The sequence below is a fragment of the Microtus pennsylvanicus genome, chromosome 8 (genome assembly GCF_037038515.1).
Source record: "Microtus pennsylvanicus isolate mMicPen1 chromosome 8, mMicPen1.hap1, whole genome shotgun sequence".
Lineage (NCBI taxonomy): Eukaryota > Metazoa > Chordata > Mammalia > Rodentia > Cricetidae > Microtus > Microtus pennsylvanicus.
In genome coordinates, this window is record NC_134586.1 from 68,905,317 (window position 1) to 68,929,519 (window position 24,203).

Consider the following 24,203-nt stretch of genomic DNA (forward strand, 5'->3'; position numbering starts at 1 on the left):
GCTGTTGTTTTGTTTTGGATTTTGTCTTTTGCATGAAAAGAGACCCTTATATGCCTGATACGTGGACATTTCTTTCCTCCAAGCAGACCATCTGTTAAGTAGGATGTTGTCACCAAGGATCTCACTCATTTTATACTCAGCTATGGAGCTTTGTGAGATTCTGTACAGATGGGGTGTGGAGCAAGAGATGACTTGCCCCTAGGAATACAAACAAATAAATAAATAAATAACTTCTAGGGTGTTAGACTGACGTTTCGGTGATTTAATAGCTTTCACACATTTCTTTGAAAATGATCGCCTCTTGTGTAAGAAGATGGCGCCTGCAGTATTCATAGAACTTTGAATCCATGGGAATCTTGTCACTGTAAAAACAAAGCAAAACAAAACAGTGGAGGGCTGGCAAGATGGCCCCACAAGTAGAGGTGCTCGCTGTCAAGTCTCATGACCAGAGTTTGATACCTAAAACCCACAAGGTAGGAGAACTGATTTCTTCTTGTCTTCTGACCTACACATGTCAGCAATGAAACCCTAGCCACCCCCAACTCCACACACACACACACACACACACACACACACACACACACACACAATGAAATAAGCTTTAAAAATTCAAATTTAATTTTATTAAAAAAATCTTTGTTTGATTTTCCTTGTTTTTCTATAGCCATCAGGGAAATGGAAAAAATTAACACAAAACTTGGAAAAATTTAAGTGAATAGTTTATTGAAGTGTTGTTTGTTCTCTATTATTTTTGCTTCTCTAACTATATGTTGGAGACATAAGGAAAGATTTGCTCATGATCACAACCTGTGAGCTCCTTATGGCTACGTTTTGCACCTCTCCTGCTTTGTAGAACAGAGATTAGAAGTTTTTAATTTTCTAGAAAGGTAGATTTCCCAATCTTCTTACAAAACTTGCAATGTGGTCTTTGAAATACTGACCTAAAATTTTCAATTTTGGCGAAGGAGAATTTGTTTTAAGCTTTTCTTTTGTTTATTGTGGTATGCATGCATATATGCATATTCTTGTATACATACGCATGTGTATGTGTATAGGTATGTTGCACATCTCTGTGTTAGGAGTTTTGCTCTATCATTTTCCAGTTTAATAATTCAGGCAGGGTCTCTCACTTGAACCCAAAACTCAATGATATCCTAGTCCCACTATTCAGTGTCTTCCAGGGAATTCCCTGTCCCGGCTTTCAGAGTGCTGGAATTACAGCTGGGTTGCTGTACTGACCTGCCATTTATGTGGCCCGGATACAGCTCTGGTTCTCAGGCTGTATCACATCAAGTAGTTCATCCACTGAGTCTTCTCCTAGGCCCTGTGAATTCTTCTTAAGAATCACTTCTATTTTATAAGCATGCCTACATAATAAAAATCCCATTATATTTGTCTTTGAGATCAAAAGCAAGACACTTTTTGTATTATGTAATTTATCCATAAATGGCAGGAGAGGAAGAAAATAGATTTGAAGAGAGTTGAATATGGATACAACTATCCTGAGAACCTATTGACTTTTTGTTTTAATTTCTGTTTCAGAAAAATAACTTTAGTCACCCAGCCATGTTCATCGTATACTTAAACAAATATTTTGGTTTGCTTTAAATTGGTCGGATTTTGCAACTTACATATTTTCCTGAATTGTCTTTAACACTTAATGTCTTTGACACTTAATTTTATAAACCAGAAGTGATTTTTCTCTTCTTAACAGACTGGAAGGAAAGAAAAAGGAGATCCTCTCAACATTGCAATTGACAAGATGACCAAGAAAACAAGAGATCTGAGGAGACAGGTATGGTTTTCTTTCTATTTTTGCCACAAGAACTTTGCGATGATTTTTTCAGAATGCTGCTTTCCAGGGTAGCATTTTAGAGCTTACTCATTCAGAAGCCTGTTTGTTATCTCATCTAGATAAACATAGACAGAAATCTATTAACAGTTAGAAAACTGCTGAGCCAAGAGATGAGCTGACTGCAAGACTCATGGTGTTAAGAGCCTGAGAGGTAGCCTCTCACTGAGAAGACAGCATCTTCTCAGGTGGGAACTTGAATTCTTCTCTGTGTATATTTGGTTTTTAGTTTTGGAATCAAGATATGCCAGGAAGCCTTCATTGATCTATGAGAGTTCTTACAAAATGTCCAAGGCATTGAATACTGTATTAGGTTGCTAAAGTTTAATAAGAAATAAAACCCTTAATACAATGGGCTCATTAAGGTCTAAGACCCAATGTATTCCATTGTAGATATAGTTAGGATATTTATCAGATTAGTTTTGGGGAAACCCAGAACCAAAATAGGAGTTTGTGGCATGGACTAAATGGCCATTGGTATCATTAATTTGATTACTCCAATTTTTCACCCAGGGAAGATCATATCTGGGGGATGGATTTCTCATGGCAAATGTTTTATGAACATTTCCCAGTGTTGACTTGGAAGTTTTGTTTGTTTTTAATCATTTAAATGATTTCTAATAATTAAATGGTATATTTAATACATAAGATTTTATTATTACTAGGTGTTTTCTGAGAATTTGTTTGTTTGTTTGTTTTTGTCTTTAATGAAAGAACACATTTAAGGCAGTGGTTCTCAACCTTCCTAATGCTGCAATCTTACAGTGCAGCTCCTCATGTTGTTGTGACCCCCAACCATAAAATTATTCTGTTGGTATTTATTAACTGTAATTTTGCTACTCGTCTGAATCATAATGCAAATACCTTTCTGATATGCGACCCAATGGGATCATGACCCACAGGTTGATGACCACTGATTTAAAAAGACTCAACTGATTCTTGAGATGCTCGGAGAACATTGAAAGCCAGGTTCTGACAGGCTATGGGCTCTTGTAATCCTCATTTCTTGACATCCTCTGGTATCAAGAGACCATATAAGTCACCGAAGAACATAGGGTGCACACACATGCCTCAAAATAGGCTTATCCTAAAGATCTGCACTCTGATCTTAAGTGGTGCATTTAATATTTGATTTAAAAATAGTTACTTCAGAGCTAGAGAGATAGTTTAGTGGTTACAAGTACCTACTGCTCTTGCAGGACGCAGGCTCAATTCCCAGCACCTACGGGGCTGCACACAGCCCTCTGTAACTCTGATTTCAGGGGAAGCTGATGATGCCCACTTCTGGCCTGTCCAGTTACCAGGAACACATGTGACACAGACATACACAGAGGCAGAATAGCCACACACATAAAATACAATAAAGATTTTTAAAAAAATTATTTTTAAGTGTGCATGAATGTGGACTGTTTTATTTCATAATTGTGAGATAAGCTTTCACCATATGGCTCTGACTGGCTTGGGACTCACTACATAGAGCAGGCTGGTCTTGAATTTAGAGTTCAGTTTTCCTCTGCTTCCCCAGGGCTGGGATGAAAACTGTGCTTTAACCTAGCTTACTGTGTAAGTATTGTATGTTATACACACTCCCCATTATACCTCTTTATTATCTCCTTTTTTGCCCTTTGCTAGTTTCATCAGTCCCCTTTACCCTCCTAGATAATTTTATTTGTACTTTCCCCTCCCCTCTTTGTCATACACACACACTATTTTGTGTATGTATATAAAATCTAGGAGCAACTAATGAGAAAGAGCATGATATTTTTCTTTCTGAGACTGACTCAATTCACTTAGTATGATTATCTCCTGTTTCATCCATCACTGGAACTGTTCTGATATTTTCTTATGATTCACCCTACTTTGTTTTCTAGTGCGCTCTATCTAAAAGAGACTACACCCCTTATTTTTATCTCCCTGACACCTACACTTTGAGTCTCACCTAACAGCCATCTATACCCTCTGGCCGCTTTCGCATATGGTCATCTTCATCACTAATCTGATCGCGTTAGTCAACTAGAAGGAACTACTGCCGACACAGCACCTGCCACGGGCGTTCTACAACTGCAGAAAGACTAGATTTGTGCAGCTGCATCTACCATTCCCTTCTGGAGCACACCAAGCAGAGTTAGGATCATCAAGGAGCCAGTGCAGGCATGGCTGTGGAGAGTCCTAGATAGGCTTGAAATTAGAACACAGCTGCTGCACTGGTTTCTCTTCTCAACTAAAGTAGTTGCTGGGACCAACTGCTTTACAGGGAGGAATTTAAAAGAGGAGATATTTATTTTGGCTTCTGTTTGGAAGGTACATAATGCGTCATGGTACAGAGGTAAAGATTTTGGAGGGTGAAGCTGCTGATTATGTCTGGATGGATCGGGAAGCAGGGAGGACATAGAAAGAAGAGTGGGCTGGAAACTTAAAACTGCACCCCCACAGAGACTCATTTTCTCAACCAAGAAGCCACTTCCTAAGGATTTATATATAACACCTGAGAACAGTATCAGCTGCTGAAGGTCAAGCACAGAAGCAATGGGGTCTGGGGAGTGACATATTTTTTGTCTGTTTTCTTGAAAATAGATTCCCCCCTCACATACTATATCTATTTCCCCTCCCTCTACTCCTCCCAGGCCCTCCTCCCCTGTCCTCCTTTCTACAAAATCCCTGTTTCTATTCTTCATTAAAAACAAATATATTTCTAAGAGATAATAATAATAAAACAAAATAAAACATAATAAGAGGAAGCAAAACCTAACACATCAGAAGTAGACAAAACAAACAAAAAGAAAAGAGCCCAAGAGAAAGCATAAGAAGCAGAGATCCACTCTTTTGCACACTCAAGAATTCTATAAAAATACTAACCTTGAACCCTGAATATAATTGCAGAGGACCTGGAACAGACCGGTGTGGGTTCACTGCTGTCTGCTTCAGGCTCTGTGAGTTCATACAAGCTTTGATCATTTTTATTTAGAGGACCTTGTTCTCCTGGTGTCTTTCGTCTCCTATGGCTCTTACACCCTTTCTGTCCCCTCTCCTAAGGATTTCCCTGAGCCCTAAGGAGAGGGATTTGATGGAGCCATGCCCTTTATGGTTGAGTGTCCTAAAGATTATGAAACACATTTTACATTACACTTACATTTACATGCAAATCACAGCACTACAGTTCTACTTGGGTGCTTTTGGGATGTCACCAGGATGTTCCAGGAAAGAAGTTATGCTTCAAATAATATCCCCCACAAGACAGAACTTGTACTTCTGGAATCTGAAGACTTTGATTTGCCAGTTAAAAGAATCTTTTAAGTACGACATTTCCTTTTGGTTGTTGTTTTTCTTTGAAATAAGGCAGAAAAAAAGATTGTCCCATTGTGTGTTAGTAATACCAAAGAGAGATGGGCAGTTCTGCCTAACTTGTACTCTAAGATCAGCTCTCCATGTCTTACCTGATATGAGATGATGTGGCTAATAGGAACTAGAAAGTTAATTTAAAAAAGAAAAACATTGGCTCATAATGGATGTCTCGACTCTGTCTCTAAGGTTGGTTGCATGACTTTAGATAGCTGTTTGGTGCCCACCCCTCTTCTCTCTTGCTTTGAGACAGTTTCACACATAGCCCAGACTAGCTTTGAAGTCCCAGCAATCCTCTTCTGTCAGCTTCTGAGCATTAAGATTATAGGTGTCAGTCATCAAGCCTGGATCTGGCATCACCATCTCTTGATCTTCTCTTCATAAGAAGTGAGGAGCCAAACTCAGTCTGGAGGCTGGCTGTCTTTGAGCTACATAAAATTGTGTGAATAAAATTGTTATGAATTCATGTCCTGTGCCAGAGGTCCCAAGGGATAGTAATCAGATTTTAGAAGCATGGACAGCGTCTCCAGGGGTTGCCTTTTCTTAGCCTAGGGAGCAAGCTATCAACATGTGCTCCTACCTCCCTACTTTATTGGGTCTAATAGGGATTTGGTTTTACATCCAGGAGCCAGCTCTTTAGTTGTCTCTACTTAGAGACCTAGAGGTTATCTCCTCCCCCTACCTCCCCCCACCACCCTTCCATTTTATTAAGAAGGGGTGGTAAGGGAATTCCCAGAGTTGTCTTTTAGCAGAAGAGAATAGTAGAATTTGAACGACACTGAAATAAACCTCCTGGAGAGCTGCATTCAGGGTGGTAGGCAAAGCAGCCTTGTTTCTATGCCTGTCAGTTTTTGCTTCCCTCACATTTACAGGAATGAGGATAACAGGATTGTTTCATGGTATTAAGACACAGCAGTAATAGCATAATACCCCACCACATCTGTGGATTTGGTTCAAACACCTTTCTCTTTCTTAATCTGTCTTTCTTGGACTAAAATGGTCCCCATCTGTCAGTTCCGTGGCTACCCATATGTTGGGATATTTTTGTCTTCCCATCTTTTCTGTCTCTCCACGTTTACCTGTATGGCACAAAACATTCACTGATCTAAATTGAAACTCAGTTTGGATGGAATATGCTGTGACTAATTTGCCTGGCTCAGCTGAGCTCCCCCGCCCCTTAGATTGGGCAGTGAGGGGCTGGAGGTCTGGCTCAGCAGTGAAGAAGGCTTGCAGCTATTTCCAGTATCCATGTCAGGCCTCACCCAACCCCCTGTAACTCGATCTGCAAGGGATCTGACACCCTTTTCTGCTCTTCTTGGGCATCTGTGTATGTGTGGTACACACTCACACAGCAAAACACACATAAACCCTAAGAAAATGAAATACATCTTAAAAATTAAAAAATAAAAGATTTGGGCAGTTAGTTAATAGCATTGAAGACCATTTCCCTTTATACTGAAGACTATCAAATGTAACAGTGTCTGTATGAATATTTTCTGCTGGTGAGATGCTTCCCATGGCAGATAAACCTACCTGGTAGCAGATAATAAAGGGGATCCCCCAATGACCCAGGACCATGTGCATGGACACAAGCATTCTACACTCCTTGTTATAGGGAACACACCAGATATGGCTACTCAGGCACAGCTTACAGCCAATTAAAAGTCTTCATTCCAGCCACCTGGGACTACAGTGCACTATTTCAGAACCAAGTGCCCTGAGCATTTAGACCGTGTGACTTCTAAAGGTAAAAACCACATTCTGGTATCTTGCTCTGGGGTTGAAAGGGGAGGTTTGGACATGCAGGCAGTTTAATAGAAGCTAAGATAAGTTAGGTAGGGTATGTTGGCCCTAGGTCCTAGGACAGAGTTAGCTAATTTTCCACAGGACTCTCTATCAAGGAGATTAAATTAAAGTTAATCCTGAAATGGCCTCTGCAAAAATGCAAGATAGAGGAAACTCTGCAATGTCTTGCTCTGTCACACCTTGTTTTTTTTAATTAATTAATTAATTAATTTATTAAAGATTTCTGTCTCTTCCCTGCCACCGCCTCCCATTTCCCTCCCCCTCCCCCAATCAAGTCCCCCTCTCTTGTCAGCCCAAAGAGCAATCAGGGTTCCCTGCCCTGTGGGAAGTCCAAGGACCACCCACCTCCATCCAGGTCTAGTAAGGTGAGCATCCAAACTACCTGGGCTCCCACAAAGCCAGTACGTGCAGTAGGATCAAAAACCCATTGCCATTGTTCTTGAGTTCTCAGTAGTCCTCATTGTCCACTGTTCAGCGAGTCCGGTTTTATCCCATGCTTTTTCAGACCCAGGCCAGCTGTCCTTGGTGGTTTTTAGAGAAATCAAATCTGATAGAGAGAAAAAGAGGAAATAAAAGGTTGTAGTTAACAATGAGACTTGTACCAACTTATGTGGCTTCCCACTTTTTAGTCTCGTACTTTTTCTCAGCCCTTGGGAACAGCCCTTTAAAAGGGTGACCCTGGAACCTTCCAAAGTTACACTTACTAAATTAAAACAAATAAAGTAATGGCAATCCTTATCTTAGATGTCCCTAATTAGGGACATGGAGTTAGATTTGTAGACCCTTAAAAAATCGAAAGTCTTCAATAAAATAGATCTTTGTTGAAGTTGAACTTTCAAGCAAATAGGAATCTTCTCTTGAGGCTTCATTTCCCAATGGAGTTGAGTCACACACTGTGGAAAGGTCATAGGAACACAAGGGTGTCACCTTAAACTGACTGGCATAAATTCATCTTGCCATTTAAAATCTGTGACAGTGGGCAGTAGTAGGACAGAATTCACTTAGGAGTCCTTTGTATGGGCTGAAAAACATAGATTTACGGAACAGCGACTGTCAACTCTGAGCAGTATGTTCTAATTTTAGAGCTGTGGGCATAGTGGGTCCCACGTCTGGGCGGTTATCCCAGCTGTGATTCTGGAACTGGTCTGGAAGCAATGCTTTTGGATCTCTCCATGTCTGCGTACAGAGATGCCTCAAAGTCTACCCTTTACTCACACGGGACCAAGTCAGTGACTGTCTGCCGGCTGTACCTTCCTGTTGTGTGAAACTAAGGTGTGAGGCTTGGCAGCAAGTGCCTTTACCTCCTCACCCTTCTCAAGGGCCAACTTCTAGGCTTCCACCCTCATGAGCTATGAGAAAGGCCTCATAATACAATGCAATGGTGTTCAATTTGATAAAAGCCTCAATTTTACTGTTAGCAATGAAACTATTTTTTAATAGCACTGATTCATGTATGGGATGCTTTCATACTGAGATAGTTACTACATGGGGGAAGGTTAATATAGCGAATAATTAAGAGCTCCAAAAGGAAACACATCCCATGTGTAAGAGGGTTCGCTTATCTCTGAAGACCCTACAATTTTGATAGAGTTTTCTAGTTGTCTCTATTGGAATGCTTCCTGAGAGAAGACCTCAGGCTGACAGTGGCCGTCATCCCTGATAGTTTGCAAAGTCACTGTCTGTAGAATGTAACCTGACTTAGCTGACCCATGGACAGACTTTATGATGTGCTGGATCATTCCATGAAATGACCACATTTAGTCCTGAAACTAGATGAGTGGGGTGAAAAGATGCTCACTGTGTATGTCCGCTCTACAGATGACCACACAGAACAAATTAGCACATAGATACGTCGAGTGTGTGTGGTATTTCCGACTCTCACCGTCACCTTGCTCATAAGCTTTATCCCATCCTAGTTCTCTACAAGAGAAACATGTGTAAGTGGGCAACCCATATAGTAGTCTACTCTGAGGAGGAGAGAGGGAGAGAAAGAGAGAGAGATGCTTTATGAGTTTTTTTTCAATATTGGAGGTTAAATCCAGAGCCCTTAGGCCCATTATTATTATTATTGCTTGTAGTGATATTTTATATGTTTTATAAATAAATAGAAACAAAGCCTGCCTAAAGATCAGAAGGTAAAACTAAGCCAAGGTCAGGCAGTGGTGTTACACACCTTTAATCTAAGGATTTAGAAGGCAGAAAAAAATGGATCTCTGTGAGTTCAAGGTCACCCTGGGATACACAAGATCAATGCAGAAGCAGATCCAGGTGGTGGTGGCAATCCCAGTACTAGGGAGTCTCACACCTTTAATCCCAGCACTGGAGAGAAATATAAGGCAGAATGAGACAGGACATCGTTCTCCTTCAGTCTGAGGAATTTTTATAGGTAAGAGTTCTCTAGTGGTTTAGTTTTACCTTCTGGTCTTTAGGCAAGCTTTAGTTATAAAACATGAATAAAATATCACTATGATTGCTATTACTATTACTACTATTACTGTTATTATTCCTACTTCTTATTTAAAGGTGAGGTCTCAGATAGTTACCCAGACTGACTTTGAACTTCCTGTGTAACCTAGGCTGCCCTTGAACTTTTGATCATCCAACTTTTGTCTCCAACATAACTGGGCCTATGCTGTTAGGCCCAGCTGTCCTGTGGTTTTCAACAGCACCTCCACCCCAGGAGGGTTTGTGGTGAGAGAAAACTATAGACAGAAAATAAGAAATCTATGTGGATGTCAAAAGCTGGTTCTTTCCTACTTCCTCCCCTGGGTTTAGCATGATGACTCACTGTAACCTCTTGAAAAGGTGCTGTTCGGTTTAGGTGCCTAGCTTTTTGATTTGTGAATTACAGATATTCCAAAGCATTTACAGTAAACAGGAATGTTAAAGCATTCAGTTCTTTTTCTCACATCTCCCTTGGGGGGGCAATTATTTTTAGGTTCATTGTCAAGAAACATTTGAAAATTATTTCTGGATCTAAGTGTGTTTTTCTTCCTACAGAGATAGATGTCTAAGGCTACAGCAACAAGACATGCTGGCTCCATGATTCCTTCTGAATGCTAAAGATTGTGATTTTGTGCTGAGACCCTGTCACAGCTAAGAATCCCCAGGGATTTGGTCCGTAGGTCAGAATCTTAGCTCACTATGGAAGCGTGGAGATCAGAAAGGAGCATACAGTAAAAGAGATGTGGAGTAGAAAAATAAGCAATACAGGCAGAGCTAAGCACCAGAAACCAGAATGCTAAAGGGCGAGAACAGAGCAGGATAGAGTTTCAATATCATAGACACAGGTCATGGGGGAGGAACTCTTCATTAAGAAACAAGTATTCTAGCCACTCTTTCATTGGGAAAGCTATGGTAAATGATTCCTAAACATTAGCACACCAAACACTTTCCTTTGTTTTTTGACACAAGCTCTTCCTATATCATCGAGGGCCTTGAGTACCAGCCTCAGTACCTCCTCCAAGCTCAGAATTGGATGGCTATGGCAGGTGAGGATCAAAAAGGGTAAAGAGATCAAATCAAATACGTTACCTCCACATGTTCTTTATTTTTTGTGCGAGGGGCAAAAGTGAAGTGAAGGGGCACAGAGAAGAATAAGGGAAACAAAGAGGAAGGAGAGTAAGGGGAAGAAGTAGAAGATGAAGTATCAAGGAGAAGAATAAGAATAAGGAGAAGAATAATTTGTGATCTTCATGAGGTTCCTAGTTTTTATAGACATAGTTTGAAAATTCCTTAGGCGAGGACAATGATAATATGCCTATCAAAATTACAAAAAAGCGCAGGTAGAACCTGACAAAGCTGTGCTCCAAAACAGGTGACAGCACCCAGGAATTTCCAGCATTCAAGGGGAAATACTTGGCATTCCAAACCATTAGATAAAGTTAAGAAGTATCCCTGAATCCTCAATTCACCCATTCTCCTCATCTAATCTCTTTTGTGATAACCAGCTCTAAGGACAACCCTGATTTGTTTGTTAGCAAAGGTGGGGCATGCTGCCTTCCTGCTCAGTGCCTGTCTTCTATAGAAGCTTCTATGTGGTCTGTTAGCAGGTAATTTTGTAGGACTGACTCTATGCAAATTTGACTGTGAGAACAAAGAGTAAATGTTGTAGCTCTAAGGCCTCACGGTGTCGGGGATTGAAGCAAGGTGGTTCTGTTGCCTTGCAGGAGAAATTACACTCTGAGGTCCTTTTGGAAATGAATTCCATTTTGTAGGGAAGAATCATGGCTTGGCAAGGTTTTTATAAATATGACAGCGACTTTTCCAAAAGACAAGTGTTCCCGCAGCTCTGCAAAATGGGTGCCCCATAAGTCATACTGTGGATCTGCCTTTATGAATCTGTCAGCTGTACATTTACTGTACAGTCTTGTTGGCTCCAACACTATGTAGCACAGCCCAACATTGAATTGGCAATCTTCCTGCCTCAGGCTCAGGAGTGCTAGATTGTAGACACATACCCTTGTAATCCACCACACAAATGCTATCTCCAAGTCTAGGATATGTGATCAAATCATTTGGAAATAGCTTTTTACATACTGTATAGGCAACTGTAGTGATATTTTATATTTTATGTATAAAACTCGCCTGAAGACCAGAAGGTAAAACTAAATCACTAGAGAGCTCTTACCTCTAAGAAATACTCAGACTGAAGGAGAATGAGTTCCTGTCTCATCCCATTTTATATATCTCTCTAGTGAATCCCATTTTATACATCTCTCTAGTGCTGGGATTAAAGGTGTTTGACTCCCTAGTACTGGGATTGAAGGTATAAGCCACCATCACCTGGATCTGTTCCTACATTGATCTTGTATAGCCTAAAGTGACCTTGAACTCACAGAGATCCATCTGCCTCTATCTTCCAAATCCTGGGATTAGAGGTGTGTGATATCACTGCCTGACCTCTAGTAGTTTAGTTTTACCTTCTGGTCTCCATGTAAGCTTTATTTATAAATATAAATAAAATATCACTATAGGCACATCTTTAGCAAGTGCTGTCCCCTTCATGAGGTCATTTAGTTTATTCCCGAGATCCTATAGAAGGTAAATGTCTTAGGTCTAGGCGAAGGTCAGCTTAGCTCTTCTCTCCCTAGCTAGTCTTGATCTGCGGAAAAGTCCAGCATCCTGACCCATGGCCATTACTCTAATAGCACACACTGCTGAGAGGAGAGGGGTTGCATATACACGGCTAGGAAAACTTTGTGAAGTGGGACTTCAATGGTTGAGTTGCTCTGTTCTGCTAATTCCTGAAGTTGAGGTGAGATGGGAAGGGGAAGTGATTTGAGAAGTCATTGAATCCAAAACACAGTGTAGAAGACGCCTGTTTGGTCTAACTTCCAGCACTTGCTCCTGTTTAGACAGGAATGCTGGTACAGTTCCTAAATTGTTCATTTAGCAAGTGCTGCTGTGAGCAGTTTAACTAGAAGTTTCTGTTCCTGGGCTTACTTTACACATTCACCTAAAGAGTAAGCAGTGTGCTCCTTGTGGGGGATTTTGATTTTACCAAAGTGGTGCTGAGGCTGGCTCTACCTGGAATCCTAGTACTAGGAAGATAAATCAGGGAGGGTTGTTGAATTTTGGGCTATGCACTGAGACCAGGACTAAAACAAATAAACAAAAAAAAAACAAAAAATGTGTGTCACAACACACATTCCTTGTTACTTCAGATGTTCTAATTTTTTTAAAAAAAACATCTGTCTATCTATCTATCTATCTATCTATCTATCTATCTATCTATCTATCTATCTATCATCTGGTGTGTGTATGAGAGAGAGAGAGAGAGAGAGAGACAAAGACATAGAGGCAGAAAGAGACAGAGAGACAGAGACAGATGGGAGAACAGGCATACATGTGCCACAGGCTTTGATGGTCAGAAGACAGCTTTCAGGAACTGGTTCTCTCCTATCATTTGCACCATGGGGATTGAATTTAGGTAGTCAGACTTGACAGCAAGTACCTTCACCCATAGAGTTGTCTCACTGGCCTATGGTGTTCTCAGTCTTGAATTCATTTTTTAAAAATTATTTATTTGTAGTTTATGTAAATTAGTGTTTTGGCTGCATGTATGTCTGTGTGAGGATGTCAGATCTCCTTGGACAGCCATTACATACAGTTGTGAGTTGCCATATGGGTACCAATTGAACCCCTGTCCTCTAGAAGAGCGGCCAATGCTCTTAACCACTGAGCCATCTCTCCAGCCCCTCAGCCTTGAATTCTGCTGCCTTTGAATCTGATAGTGCGTTTTTAGACTTCCCTGAAGCCTGTTGGTTAATGTGCTGAAGATGTGTCAAGACTTTGGACATTCATCACACCTCCTGTCCTCTACCAGACATTTTCATTCAAGAAGCAATACTTGTTTCGTATAAGGAAGAGACCTTGTTTAAGGCTTGTAAGATACAGGAAAAACCATGTGGGGTCTTCCAACACATCCACTATAGAATATTTTACCTTTGATTACCAAAATAGTTTTTTTTTTCCTATCCAACTGACCACTTCACTAACATGAACTTGTAAGCTTCAATTAAATGCCTAATGAGAGCGTCAGGCTTCACAGTTTAAGGGCTCAGTTCCACAAGGCCACACCAAATTTACATTCTTGTTGGTAATAGATGGCCATCAGTGGTCCTGCCTCCTCAGCCAAACAAATGAGTTTTGATTAATTTATCAGATTGACTTCTGGATCTCAGAGACACACTTACTTATATTAGGAGTATTATGAAGAGCCTTGTGGGGACACAGATGAAAGGACACATTGGCAGACGTCTCTTGGGAGGTTCCCAATTGGACTGTGCTGTGTGCTTCCTCCTATTATGCTATAACCCATGAGCCTACACATGGTTAAACTAGAAGTTTTCTGAATGCCATTCTGAATGCTGTCCTTTCAAGTTCTTGGCATGGCTTTGTTACAAAGGCCCGATTGATTAAATCACTAGTCATTGGTCAGCAGCTCAACCTTTGGCCTTTCTCAATTCCCCAGAGATTGAAGGTTGGAGGAAAGCTACAGGTTCTATCCCTGTAGTTACCTGGCTATTTTCTCTGGCAACCATTCTCTTCCTGAGGTCCCACCAAGTGTCATATCTGTTGTAGGAGCTGCGGGCTGTGTTCCACCCAGCTCCCAGCTGCCTGACTAGCTTATACCCTGAAATAACAACACACAAATTGTATTCTTTTAAACACTGCTTGCCCATTATATCTAGCCTCTTCTCGGCTAACTCTCGCACCTGGACTAGCTCATTTCTAATCGTGTGTGTAGCACCCCATGGTGCGCTTACCGGAAAGACTCTAGCCTATGTCCATCCTGGGTCGGAGCTTCATCACGTGTGCCTCAGAGAGCAGAGCTATCTAGTCTGAGCTCACTTCCTCTTCCTCCCAGCATTCTGTTCTGTTTACTCCACCCACCTATGTTCTAAGCTATGAGGCCAAGCAGTTTCTTTATTACTTAACCAATGAAATCAACAGATTGATATATGACACTCCCACATCACATATCATTAGAACAAAAGATGTGTCCCTTCCTTATGAAATTCCAGGGGCTTAAAAACTGGTTTTAGGTGTAATTAGCCAGGAAATTACACAGGTCTCATAATTTCTGTGTCAGAGATGAAATATTAAGACAAATTTGTAGCTAGTACTCTCATCTGCAAGGATCATCTGTGTTATGAACTAGGGCAGATAGGTAGATTTCTATCTGTTTTATAAGCCTTCTACCCCCTTGAACTACATTATGAACAAATTGTCTTACTGCTCATGGCCCCTTATTATAGGAGTAAACAGACATATGTACTTTCTTTGAAAATTTAGAAATGATGTATTTACTCTGTATGTGTGTGTGTGTGTGTGTGTGTGTGTGTGTGTGGCTATGTACATCACTGCATGTGTGTGAAGGTCAGAGGACAACTTGAGGAAGTCAGTTGGTTCTCTTTTTCACTTGTGGATAAGATGTTGATGTTCTATCTCAGGTCATCAGGTTTGGTAGGCAGCTTCTTACACATGAGCCATCTGTCAGACTTTAGTCTGTGCTTTCTAAGGAGGAGAGCTACAACTAGGGTAAAATGTGAGAGACAAACACTAAATGTTAAGGCACAACATTATCAACAAAACTCAGGAGTCTACAGAAGTAATATTTTATGTACCATTTTAGGAAATCAAGGTTAGTGAAAAAAATCACCATGGGAGGCTAGAGATAAATGGCCCAATTAATAAAGTGCTTGCATTTCAAGCCAAAGGCCTTAGTTCAGTCCCCTGCAAAGTCATAAAGAGTCAAGCATGATATTCAACAAATGGTGCTGACATAACTGAATATCAACATGTAAATGAATGAAAATAGATCCTTATCTATTGTCATGCACAAAACTCAAGTCCAAATGGACCAAAGTCCTCAACATGAAACCAACCAGACTGAACCTCATAGAAGAGAAAGCGGAAAGTATACTTGAACACATTGGCACAGGAGACCACTTCCCAAATATGTCACTGACATTGAGAGAAACAATTAATAAATGGGACTTACTGAAACTGAGAAGTTTCTGTAAAGGAAACCACAAGGTCAACAAGACAAAATGACAGCATACAGAATGGGAAAATATCTTCACTAGTCCACATCAGACAGGGGGCCGATCTCCAAAATATGCAAAGAACTCAGGAAACTGGTCATCAAAAGAACAAATAATTCAACAAAAAATGGAGTACAGACCTAAGAGAACTCTCAACAGAGGAATCTAAAATGGCTGAAAGACACTTAAGGAAATGTTCAACCTCCTTAGCCATTAGAAAAATGCAAATCAAAACAACTCTGAGATTCCATCTTATACCCATAAGAATGGCCAAGATAAAAAAAAATGCAAACTGATGACAATTTATGCTGGAGGGGATGTAGGGTAAAGGGAACACCCCTGCAAAGCTGGTGGAAGTGCAAACTGGTACAGCCACTTTGGAAATAAGTATGGTGATTGCTCAGATAATTTGGTATAAAGGTTAGTAGGAGACACCAACACCCCATTCTCACTATTGAACAGGTCTGTCAGACAAAAAAAAAAATAACATAAAAAATAAGGGAAGTGACAGATGTAATGACTCAAATGGACTTAACAGGCATCTATAGAACATTCTATCCAAACATAAAAGAATATGCCTTTCTCTCAGGACCTCATGGAACCTTCTCAAAAATTGACCACATACTAGGTAACATAGCAAACCTCAAAAGATACAAAAAATTGGAATAACCCCATGTAACTTATCAGATTCATGTTTTAAAATTAGAATTCAACAGCAACACTATTTCCAAAAAGCCTACAAACACATGGAAATCAAACAATTATCACCTGAATCACCAATGGGTCAAGGAAGAAATTAAAGACTTCCTAAAATTCAATGAAAATGTTCACACAACATATCCAAGTTTATGAAACACAATGAAAACAGTGTTAAGACAAAAGTTCATAGCACTAAATGCCTATATAAAGAAGCTGGAAAAATTTCATAACAGTGAGTTAACAGAATATCTGAAAACTCTATAACAAAAAGAAACAAACTCACATAGGGGAACTAGATGGCAGGAAATAATCAAATTGAGAGCTGAAATTCACAAAATAGAAACAAAAAATAATACAAAGAATCAATTAGACAAAGAGTTGATTCTTCGAGAAAATCGACAAAATAGACAAACCTTTATCCAAACTAACCAAAAGGCAGAAAGAGAATATCAAAATTAACAAAATTAGAAATGAAAAGAAGACACAACAACAGACATGGAGGAAATCCAGAGAATCAGTCAGTATAGCAAATTGGCAAGCTCCAGGCCAGTGAGAGATCCCTGGAAGACCCAGTGGCTGATTACTGAGCAACAATATCAAGGCTGGCCTGTGATCTTTATACTTGGGGTATATGCTCACATGTGTGCACACCTGCACACCCACAGACATAAATTTCAATGAACCATTGTCAACATTACAAATAAAGATCCGATTACGGAAAGAACAGTAGTATGAAGCCATGTGAAAGCCTGAAGCAGAAGGGAAAGTTTACTAATGCCCTTTTAATTTATAATCTTGCCTCATTGTGCATCACGAAGGGATACTCTTTCCTCCTGGCTCTGCTCCAGAGTCCGTCTATTAAAGTCTGAATGCACCTGCTGTAGGGGAAAGTCCCTCCCCACAGTCTCAGAGTCAGATGGCTTGCTTTACTCTCTCACTTTAGTGGCAAAACACCGGCCTTTAAATTTTGGGGGATGACACCTTGGAGTCCACACTCAAAGATCTATTTGAATTGTGCCATGTTTTAGGTTGTCTTGCTCTAAATACATCTCTTCTTAGTGTTTATCATGGTGACACGGGCCTTTTATGGCACTCTGAAGTGCTTCAGAGAAAATGGAGAGCGTTCTAATCCCGCTGATTTACTCTTCCAGGTCTACAGTAATTTCCTCACTGCCTAATTATAAGGCTTGGTTTAATTCACTCTACACATAATGTTTACTGATGCACATATGGTACCCCATTTCAGGAAACTGTACCCAGAACGGGCATTTTTGTCATGCTGGAGCATGGAAAATATCCTTTATAGACAGAAAAATAAAAAAAGCCAAGGAATTAAATCAGTTTGACAAAAATGTCCCTTAATAAAAAGGAGAAAGTTCATTTTTGTACCTTGCTGAGAGAGCCCATATCTCTCTTCCTCATTTATTTTATCTGTTTACATTTTTTAAAAAATGAGGCAAGGCTCCACTTTGTAGGCCAGGCTGGTTTCATATTTACTATGTAGCCAATACCTGCTTGCAACAGTTCTCCTGACTCAACCTCCCCTTGCCAGGTTCATTTATTGACTTATGGTTTGTTTTATTGAGACAGGATTTCATGTAAACCTTCAACAAGAATGATCTTGAAAAGCTGATCTCCCTGTATTCCCATCCCAAGTATTAGGTTCGCAAGCCTGAACAACTATACTGAGCCTGACACAATTTACTTTAAAAGCTGCATGATGCTTATATGTTTAAATATCTCTAAAGGTTTAAAGTTTTTTTCCCCATACCAAAGGTATAGTGGGAATTGAGATAAAAGGGGAGCAGGGAGAAGAGGAAGGAAAAACAGCCACCTATCTTGGGCTTACTCCTTGACTGTCCTTGAAATAAAAGTCACTTGTAGTCCACCTTGGTGGGTCACTCAGTCTAGGGCCTGTAACCCGCCTGGCAGGTGAGTAATTCCAGGGTCCCGGAGAGGCGCTGTCTGAAAGACATGGGCGGGAGAAAAGAAGGGGGCCAAGCAGGGTTCTTGTCAAAGCCTCCCTTTATTAGCGTCATGGTTGCAGCTTATATAGCCCCTGGATGAGGAATTTGGGGGGGGGGGGGGCAGGGGCATGACCAGAGCAGGAAGGGATCTTGCAGCGTGGTCCAAGCCGGTCATGAGGTTGTCTGCCAGGAGGTTACAATTGGTCAGGTCACGATTTCTCGGACAGGAAGTTGCAAGTTGACACACCTAGTTCTCTAGATAGTTTGAATGTGGGGCAGGTTCCTCTAACAGATAGCTCTCTATTAACAGATAATTGGGTGTGGGATAGGCTCTGCCAGTTTTGGGGGGAAATGGCTCCTAACAGTCACTGATTCAGAAACCAGAGACTCTTGAAGGAAAGAGGTCTTTGCAAGAGAAGAGATGTCCTGTAAGCATGCTACTTACTTCCTCTTTTACTTCCTCTTTGCCTCATCTTTCAAGTTGAGTGTTCTTCTTTTCTCTCAGCCAGTGGTGCCACTATCAGGTAATTTTAAAGTTTTTTTTTTTAAATGAAGGAGTATCAGTGACATTATGCATATTAAATCTTGGTATTGAGTTTGTGCTACCAATTGAATGCCATTTCAAAGTTGAAGGTCCAAGGACAGCTTCATTCAGCCTGATATGATGGTTAACTATCTTTAGTACCAGCATTGGGTGTGGTAGGGTGGAAAAGGAAGGAAAATTGAGAGTTTGAGTCTAGCCTGTGCTAGACATGACTTTAATAAGAAAAAAAATTCAAACCAAATCACTGTATTTAGTGTTGTAGACACCAAATAACACTGGTCAAAGAGCAGATTTGCTTAGGGTGTTCTGTGAAAATTCATTGACCAGATTGTACCATGCGTTTCAGAATTAGAAGTGGCTTCCTGTGAACGCCTCTGTTTTTCCAGATCATGAGTGCTAAGACAGTTTAGGTTTAAAGGCTGAGAAGTCACTGAGATGCCTAATCTAACCAGCTTTCTTCACCTGCTAGGCCATGATGCCCATTTTTGCTTAGTGACTTGTGAGAGGCAGAGAAGCATAATGGTCTCTTGAAGCCTGTGACATTTGTTTAGTATTCTTTCTTCTCTTAGTTGACTATCGACCATCCTGATAATTCTCCAGGGATAGATTACTGCCAAAATTTTTTTTTTCATTTTTAAAACAAGGTGCTGAATTTACAAAGTTAAGATTAAAGTTTGTACTAAGATGAGGCTTATAAGTTAAAGTACCCAAGTGGACTAACTGTGAAGCATGTCCTTTTTAATGACTGTAGTCTTTCAAATTGGTACACTTTCATCTTAGTGTATAGTTTTTATTAAAACTCCCTTAACGGGAATAGCATAAGGTAAATATCAATTATTAATGAACCCCAACTTTCTCTATGATAATTATTATAGTAAACTTCTTGGTTAATATAACTGCATTTTTTTTCTTCCTTAAGCCATGCATATCCATGTTTGGTCTTAGACAAGAAGTTAAACTATGTATGTGATTTTGATAATTATTTTTCTAATTAATCCTATGAGGGGGCAAATGTGAAACATTTCAATTTAGCTGGGGGATAGCTGATTGACTAAAGAGATGAGCAGCCTTGCCTGGAGAATTTGGTGAGAATTAGTTGACCAGATTATGCCAAGTGTTTCCGAATTAGAGGAGATTTGTCCTGAGGAATTTGGAGATAAGGGAAGGTTCTTCCATCAGATCTGACCAGAAGTGCTGTCAGAAGTGTGGATAATTAACCAGTCACAGCTCCATCCTCTCCTCTTCCTTCTTTCACAGTTTCTATGTTTTTCATGAGCACATTAATCCTATTTAACTGCTGGAGGCAGAACTTTCTATATGTTTGATTCCTTCCATTTCAAAGAGGATCAGGCTGCCTTAAATAGCTGCAGTTTAAGCTCCAGATCTGCAACGGAGTAAAGGGCACCTTTGGGCAAAGCAAGGTAGGAGCTGTGGGAGACCAGAAGAACGCAGGAGGGAGAGCACAGAGTTCCGTGAGCAGGTAGAAGCCAGAACTAATGAAGCATCTCTGACTCTGGCCGTTCCTTCCAACACTCCCTTGAAATCTTCAGGTCTCAGCATCTAAATGAAAGTCCTCTAGGGTGAATCTGTGGATGACCAAATGATGAGCTTAAGGGAATAGGCAAGTTGTGATTTCCCAACTCACAGTTGTACTCACAGGTTACTTTAGAACCTGGTTACCGCTACCCCTTGAGCGCACTCTTGGAGTGCTTGGGCAGACTATACAAGTGCCCCTACCAATTTTGCCAGATTAGGTGTAATTTCCGGATTCAGAAACCATTCAATTACAGGACACATACCTTAAGTAAGCCAGGAAACCTTACCAGATACCCACAATCCACAAAGTTTAGGGAAAAGCTAATATCTTTGACTCTTACATTGAATCCTTCCCTTTCTATTCTTTCATCAAAGATTTTCCCCCAAAAGGAATTTCGTACAGACAAATGGGAAAATCGGTGTTTCTTAGTGAAATGAGTGGCAGATGAAGAACAAAAATCTACTGGGTCAAACCAGACTGGTAAAAACAGACCATGTAGGGGCACTAAGATTCCGGTTCTAGCCTTGTTGGTTTCTTTCCTGGGTACAATAGATAATCAGTGTTCAGTGGCTATAGAGTCATCAGAGTTTGAAATATCATAAATATTGCAGTAGCGATTGATGGACAGAACAAGAAGAAAAGGAGAAGAATAAAATCTACTTGTGAAGCTAAAACAACATTGTCAAGCTATTGCTGCTGTCTCAAATCCCTCCATCTCTCTGATAGCAGAAATCAGTTCATTTCTTATCTAGTTGCACTGTCAATTGAGTAACTGTAACAGAGACACAGTGACCCACCAAGGCCAAAATATCTCTACAAGAAGTCTTCTTGCATCTGCACTAAAAGCAAACAAAACATGAGATAGAATGGGTATTAGAATGTGAGCAGTTAGTTTTCCTCAGACTAAAGGATCTTGAATCTGACTATATCTCTTATCTTTTCTTTTAATAGCAATAGCACCAATCATTTTATGGGATTTTTTTTTTTACAAATTTGGGAATATGAGACAATGATTGGGGCTCATTCAGAAATTAAGAAATTGAGAAAAAAAATGTCAGTCAATTGTTAGAAATGCAATGAGCAAAAACTGACTTGAAAAACCCTTTCCCGAGAACAAGCTTTCATAATACCAGAAGAAAGCATAAAGGCTTCCAAAGAGGGAGACAGTCAACAATACTACTCATCTATCATGCCTATGAACAACATCAATGATCAACACGGCACAATAAGGCAATGATTGCAGTAGTGGCACACATCTCTAGTTGGACTTAGACCTGTACAACAAGAGAGAAACTATGCCTGGTACTGGAAATCTAGCGAACTGCTCAGTCATAATGAAGTCACTGGAGGAGAATCTACAACTACTAGTTTACTAAACCAGAATAATCCCTAACAATAGTCCATAAACATTTGTCATTACACTCACAGATAAGTGTAGTTCAAATTCCTCAGCAAGGAAACTTCTTTTATCAAGAGATGGAGAACACTAACGGAAACCATGATAAATCAAAATGTAGAGTGTAGAGTCTAGTCTCAGGGGATAAATTTACAAAACATATCCACACCTAAGGCTCAGTGAACATAAACTTTAGGAACATTCTCTATAGGTTACAAAACCATAGGAAATTCGTGGGATTATTGTTATAATAAGCAATAAGCTAAGCACAGAGGGGAACTTACAAATTAACAGAATGCCAAAAATGCTGCTAGGGTTGGGCTAGCGGAGAGAAACCAAGAATTTAGTAAAAATATTTTTTAGACTTCCCCACAACCCCTGCCACCTAAAATGTGCCTCCTGTGGAAAGATCAAATATTCTACACTAATTTAGAAATCAAGCAATCTAAAGAATGTCATGTCTGACCAGGAATGCAGGTATCTGGAATAAATTCTATAAGACAAAATTTGAGGGCAACAGGACAAGGAAACATTAAAATAAGACTGTATGACAGTGCTCCATTTACAACTTATTTAACATAAAGACCTAATGCTTCCTTCTAGACAGCATCATATGTGAGACTAGTATGTTCAAGGTCTAGTTCTTTGATGTAGCTTAGTAGCCATTGGAGACGGAAACAGTCTGGTGTTTGGCTATGAAAGGAAATGACTTATTTTATTTGTTTTCATTTTATTTTCTGGTCTCACATTCTTCCCAGTGACCCAGAAGTTTTAGTTACGGCTTTTACAAAGTTTCAGGTAGAAGGACTACATGGGTGACTACTAGTCATTGTGAGATTGGAGCAAGTTAAGAAGTGAAGCCTGTTTCCTTTCTGAGAGCTTTCTATTTTTCTTAAAAACAACAACAAAAAAAAATGTATGTGCGCGTGCATGAGGTTATATGCATCACTTGTATGCAGATGCCTCTGAAGCCCATGAAATGGCATCAGATTCTTTGCAACTGGAGTCACATGTGGTTGTGAGTCCCAGTAATGTGCGTGCTGAGAATTGAACCTGGATCCTGTGCAAGAGCAATAAGCCATCTCTCTAGCCCCCATTTGTTCTATTTATTCTCATAAGATTCCTGCCACTTTAGGATAATTTCATTAGCATTGCAATCATCTTTGCTGGGACACATTATTCCCTTCTTTAGGAGAATAATTAAATCTTAAATTTGAAATTTTTCTAGACATCTTTTTTTTTGCCTGTATGGAATGATTTTTTCCCCCTTTGAGTTTAGACAAGAGTTTTAAAATGTGAAGTTGTAGGTAAATAGTTAAGGACAATTTTCAGTATTCCAAGAAAGAATAATACCCATTAAGGAAATATAGGAAGCATGTTGGTCTCTGTTCTCACCCAGAAGCAATAGGGAAAACAGGAGTGTTTAAGTACACAGGGTTGTCTCTTCAAAGAGAGAGATGTATAACATGGTTTTCTTTCTTTCTTTTTTTTTTTTTTGCCCAGAAAGCTGGGATTAGAGGTGATTAATAGCCTGATGGCTAATTACCTGGTGACTTTTGTACTATCTGTGTGGCCAGGCCACACCAGATCCTCCCCCAGACCCTTAACATGATAATATTTTTGATATAGGTATGTCTTAAGCTTTTTTGATTATCTGAGTTGATTATCACCAGGGAACTCTTTTTCAAATTGTGCCATGTTGAAATTGTCTAAAATAAACTATTCAGAGTCAGACTTTCAAAGTTTGAACCAACATTGACTACTAAGTCATGTTGAACCAAACTCTCTTCCTGCCTTTCTCAGATCAACCTTTTGCTGACCTTGGCGTTCAGAGAGACTCCCACAAGGAGACAAGCAGGGTGTTGTTCTCCATGTTACTTGTGACTTATAGTACACAGTTACCAGAGTCTCAAGCAAGCTTAAACATATTCTAATCTGGTTGACGGGGAAGAGGCCCTGTGTTCTTTTCTTCTAGTGGAACCTGTTTCATATTCTTCAAAGAGCTCCAGGATTTTAGACTTTGCTCAAAAAAAAATCCAAAATGCAAAAAACAAAACAAAATCACTTTTGGGAAATTTATTTGAATATAACACCATCTATACCAGGCATCCATCATGTTCCACCACAACTGGGACATTTTTGAAACAGTTTATTTTTCCTCTCCAGCTTATGGGTTACAGTGTGTCTATCTTTCATGGTACTCCCCTCCCATGAAATATAGAATCACATTTTCCAGACAGGTATGATTTGTTGACTGTGTTCCTTTGGATTTATGGAAGAAAATGCTGTTATTTACATTGTTAATAGGCTTAATTGGGTAAACTAGACTGGTAGTGTTGAGCTAATACCTTTAAATGTCTTGTCTTATGCAATTAATATTTTTTGTCACACATGTGCTTAAAACAGTTGGAAGCAAACCTTGTGTTCTTGACTGCTGTCAGACTTAATGAATGATTTTTGTCAAGTCATTCCTTTCTGCCCTGGTTGATTGATAGCTAAATTTCGGTCTTC

At 39.9% G+C, this 24,203-nt stretch overlaps 1 protein-coding gene across 4 annotated transcripts in view; it reads left to right on the forward strand.

The window, feature by feature from the left end:
- The window catches only part of Ctnna2 (catenin alpha 2), a 1,099,183-nt gene that overhangs the window by 832,845 nt on the left and 242,135 nt on the right, over positions 1–24,203 (forward strand). For all 4 annotated transcript variants that reach the window (XM_075983800.1, XM_075983801.1, XM_075983798.1 and 1 more), the window contains exon 8: positions 1,715–1,795. In XM_075983800.1, coding sequence (XP_075839915.1) covers positions 1,715–1,795 — 81 coding nt within the window. The remainder of the gene's footprint in view (positions 1–1,714; positions 1,796–24,203) is intronic.